Source organism: Microtus ochrogaster (assembly GCF_000317375.1).
Source record: "Microtus ochrogaster isolate Prairie Vole_2 chromosome 14 unlocalized genomic scaffold, MicOch1.0 chr14_random_3, whole genome shotgun sequence".
NCBI classification, from domain to species: Eukaryota; Metazoa; Chordata; class Mammalia; order Rodentia; family Cricetidae; genus Microtus; species Microtus ochrogaster.
In genome coordinates, this window is record NW_004949098.1 from 1,177,609 (window position 1) to 1,182,295 (window position 4,687).

At 47.8% G+C, this 4,687-nt stretch overlaps 1 protein-coding gene across 1 annotated transcript in view; it reads right to left on the bottom strand.

Moving 5' to 3' along the window:
- Positions 1-815: 815 nt before the first annotated feature.
- Tacr1 (tachykinin receptor 1) overlaps positions 816-4,687 on the bottom strand; it is a 179,919-nt gene continuing 176,047 nt past the window's right edge. The window contains exon 5 of the mRNA XM_005364701.2: positions 816-3,908. Coding sequence (XP_005364758.1) covers positions 3,617-3,908 — 292 coding nt within the window. The 3' untranslated portion in view covers positions 816-3,616. The remainder of the gene's footprint in view (positions 3,909-4,687) is intronic.

A 4,687-nucleotide genomic window follows, 5' to 3' on the forward strand; every position in this document is an offset into this window, starting at 1 on the left:
GTTGTGCAGTTATGTGGCACAGATCAACTTGGAGAGCTGATGCCCTACACACAGCCCAGGAGCAGCACATTGGGTCTGCCACAGTACTCAAGGGGAGCATCTCATCTTCTTCCCCCTTCCCCAGAAGACCCCCACTGAGCATGGTGGGTACCAGCTTGACAATTTGTGCTAAAACAGATGCGGGCTTCTCTTGAGCAGTCTCTGTGTGCACTGGGATTTTCTTTCCCTCCTAAAACACCATGGCAGTTTGTTTGAACTAACAGTTCCAGAAGGATACAGTCCATAATATCCCTCCTGCAGTGATATATGCCTATCAGCAAGGCTCCACCTCTCAAAGGTTCCACCACTTCCCCAAATAGCACAACCAATTGGGGACCAAATGTTCAAATACTCAAGCTTATAGGAGATGCTTCTCATTCAAACCCCAACACCCTATCTCCATTCCTGAGGTGATCTAAAGTCCTCCCCTATCTCCTGCTGTGCCCTTTAGCTTGATTCCCACATGATCTGCCTTGACCTTGCCTCCAGGGCATCTCTGTTACATCCGACTGCCTTGCCATCTACCCATGGACCGCACCTCTCTTTTCATAGGTGACATTACATTGTTGGTGTTGCCACATAATCCCACCCCAAGTTTCTGTTTCCCAGTCTGGAAACACATTCCAGATCTTGCCAATCCATATCTATGCCACCATGGTGTTGGGTTTCATCCTCCTGGGTGTGCAGTTTGTGAGCGTTCCCAACGCTGTCCCACTCCAACCCCAGTAGTGTTCCTTCCTGTTCCCCAGAGAAGAGACATAGACACGAGATGGCTGAAAGCACATTTTATTCCCGTAAGAGCTTTTATCCAGCATCCCAGGCCCCAAGCACAGACGCCTCAGGAGTGAGCCCTCTCCATGGACAGTTCCCCCAGGCCCGAGTCCTCTCCTCTCCTAGGATTCCATCCAGCCCATTGTATTAGCATTCTGCTGAGGGGTAACGGGTGTTCCTCCCATAAAGGTTCCCGCCCCTCAGTTCCATTGAGTACGAGGTATGATTCAGAGCTCCTCTCCAAGAAAGAAGAGTGGCAGGAGGGGACTGGCCCAGCAGGAGCATGCCAATGGCACTGGGATTCAACAGGTGAGAGGTAACACAGGAAGAATAGCCCCAGGGTGTCTCCCCATCTAACACTACTGGAGGGTACATCAAGGAAACTCAGGAGATAAACACAAGATGACACATCTCGATAAGAGACCCATGCACAGAGCACAAAGCACAGTGTTCTCACACACAGGCATTGACAACATTTTTACAAATTTAACGGACTTTGGGGCAGGGGCAGTGGGAAGCTCGCTGGTCCTCTGTAAGGGATGCTTTGCCATAGCCATAAAGCCCAGGCTCGTCTTGTCTTCCCTCTTACTACACATGGGATGAAATCGCTCATCTCAGTCCCTAAGGTCCGCTGGGCTGACTGTTGACTGCCTTCAGAGCTGCTGCAGAGAACTGCCACTACAGAGGCTCTCTGAAAGCTCTACCCCTTCGCTTGAGTCCCCTTGTTGAAAGTCAGTTTTTAAAACCCCAGGAAGATTCTGCTTCTCAGTGCCTCCAGGTCTAGTGAGCGGCCTGGCTTCACCAGGACTGGTGCATAAGGAATGGCAGGCACTGGAAGCTCCTGGGGGTGGAAGGAGCTGTGTTTCCTCAGCTCAGGGAAAAGTGCAGAGCAGGGGCTGCGTAGATCCTTGCCAGCATCAGCCTCACATTCTCGTCTGCAGATGGGATGTCTTCCGTGCTTGCTGTTTTCTTCTTGGGTTTTTTTCATAACCAAATTATTTTGCATCCATACATAGAAAGACTCTTTATTGGAAGTATAGTTACCAATTTGGGCGTTGACTTTTGTTGCCCCCCATTTAATTTTCCATTCATGGAATGCCATTGAGCAGGATTTACATAGTTTATTAACTATTTCCCATGATGCTCTACAGAATATGCTTCTCATTCATTTTTTTCTGGCTTATACCATTTCTATATAGTCATTGCCTCCCCCAGGCATGCTGGTTCCCACATACGGTTAGATACAACAAGGCTGGCAAAAGCTACAAAACCTGGTTGTGGATGGCATTGTTCTCTCTGACATGATGGATGGAGCTTGTGTGCATCCAATTATCTGAACCATGAGGATATTCATGGATGTTACAGGAAGCTTTGGCTTCCAGCCACATCTGCACAAGGCCACAACTGGGAGACAGAGATGGTGTGCTCACCTGCAAAAGATCCTGAACCTGTATCAGGACGTGGAGCTTTCAGGTCTCCGCTCTTGGCAGACTAAGTGTCCTGGGGCTGGTGGATCATTCAGCCTCTTATAGACAGAGAGCAGCAAGAGGAGCAAGAGGGCAAAGTCCAGAGTCCGAAGGTAAGATGCAAGGCTCCTCTTTCCAAGAGTGTAGCTGCAGAGGGCAGCCTCCTCACTCTACATGTGAAGAATCTGAGTTATGATCCCTGCACAAAGATAGGGGCAGCCAGGGCAGGAAACTCACACACCTCCAGTACACTGTTCTCAGAGGTGGACTGTAGTTTACTGCAGCCTGCTGGAGAGATCCAAGGTTTCCTATGAAGTCCTCTGCTCTATCAAAGACCAGAACCTTCCTGGAGAAGGAATTTTTGGATCAGAGTTTTTGAATCAATGGAGAATATTTACACACACTCATCTCTAGGAATTGCCACTCCTAGTATTTCTGAGATTGTCATTGTTTTTTTTTAATTTTTATCTGCATGTGTTTATGTGTGTATATGTGTATGTGTGTGAGAAAGAGAGAGAGAGATAGATAAGATAGAGGCAAAACAAAATGTATGCATCATTGTATCAGGAAACACTGAGACTCAAAGGGATACTTAGAGTATTTGGTTCAGCCCTATTCCTTTATAAAAAAAGGAAAGAGGCCCAGATAGGTCAAGTCTGGCATGGGTATCCTGGCTTTTGGTTAGAATACACATCATCTGGCCTCTGTAGACATAGTCAGCCAGAACTGGTTGCATTGGGGACACAATGCAAAAAAAACCCGAAGTTGTCAATCCCATGATGTTTAAATGAATTGACTATTGAGATGTCACAAAAAAGTATATATGTGTCTTCTATTCATGTGTGCTTAGCTGGAAGATACAACATTCATTAGGGTTTATGTGGCACCCTCTCTTATTCACACTGTTTAGCTGGAGGCTGGAGTGGTGGGAGCTAGTCTGCACACGGCTGAGAATGACTTCACAGAAGAAAGGCAGAAGCTCCAGGTGAATAGGTCCGTTGGAGTCATTACTGCAGAATACTTCCCTAGATGAGCACCTGCATGCAGATGATGTCATTTCTGGAATCATGGGATGACAGCAGGGGATCAAGTCCAGCCTTCTCCTTTTATAGACGCTCACTGATGTGCCTTGGGTCACACTCATGGAGGATGGTTGACAAGGACAGGAAGGAATCCAGATTGAATACAACATGGAATCTTTTCCTTAGACCATCATGATCCTTCCCAAAAGCTCCAGTGTTAGGGTATTTCCAATAGATTCCAGAGCAAAGACGTCCATAAATAAATGAATCAAGACACAGGATGGGCTGGTGGCTGTGTCCTTGACACGTGCCCGCTGCCTAGGCCAGCATGTTAGAGTAGAAGCTGGAACTTTCTGTCATGGTTTTCGAGTTGCTGCGAGACGAGCCATTGGAGGTGAGATCCAGGGATGAGGGTGTGACCTTGGGGCCTTCCTCTGGCTCCTCTTCATGGGCTCCCACCACAGTGGAGATGGTGGTCTCCAGGCGACTGACCTTGTACACGCTGCCCTGGGTCTGGAGGTATCGGGTGGATTTCATTTCCAGCCCCTCATAATCACCGGCGCTGATGAAGGGGCAGCAGCGAAAGGCATGCTTGAAGCCCACACGGAACCTGGAGAGAAAGAATTGGGAGGTGAGCTGTGAGACTGCCTGCTTTTAAGAGGTCTTTCCTCCCCGTGGTGTCAGCTCCTCAACACGGGACCTACACAGGCCTGATTCTGTGTCATTACATGCTCAAATTAGTTCATATCTGGAGATGTTGAGGACAAGCCCCCCTCAAGGACAGTTGTCAAGGTTAAATCAAACCTTTCTTTGGGGCATCCAATTAGGTTATTTCCTCAGATGCATGAAGGGAAGACTTTGGGTTGATTAACCATCTACAACAGCTACCCCTCGTGTGGGTATTTATGGGAATCTACTAAGCTGTTTGCTAGGGGCTGTGGTGTGAATGAGGAGTACAGGCTGGGGCATTTGAATGTTCTGTGACCAGCTGATAGCACTGTTTGGGCAGACTTAGAAGCTGGGGTCTTGTTGGAGGAAGTATGTTACTGGTTTTGAGCTTTCAGAAGCCTCTGCCATTTCTGGTTCATTCTCTGTGCTTCTTGCTTGCAGTTGGAGATGGGAGCTCTCAGCTGTTTAGCCACTGTGTCTACTACCCATTGCTATAGTTCCCTGCCATGATGGACTCTTACTCCTCTGGACCATAGGCCTATATAAACCCTTTCTCCTCTAAGTTGCTTTGGCCATGGTGTCTTATTTCAGCAACAGGAAGGCAACTCACACACAGTAAAAGTAAAAGGAGATCACTTCCTATGTATAACCCCAGCAGCACAGACATTAAGGGCCTCATTGAATAAATGGGACCTCCTGAGACTGAGAAGCTTCTGTAAA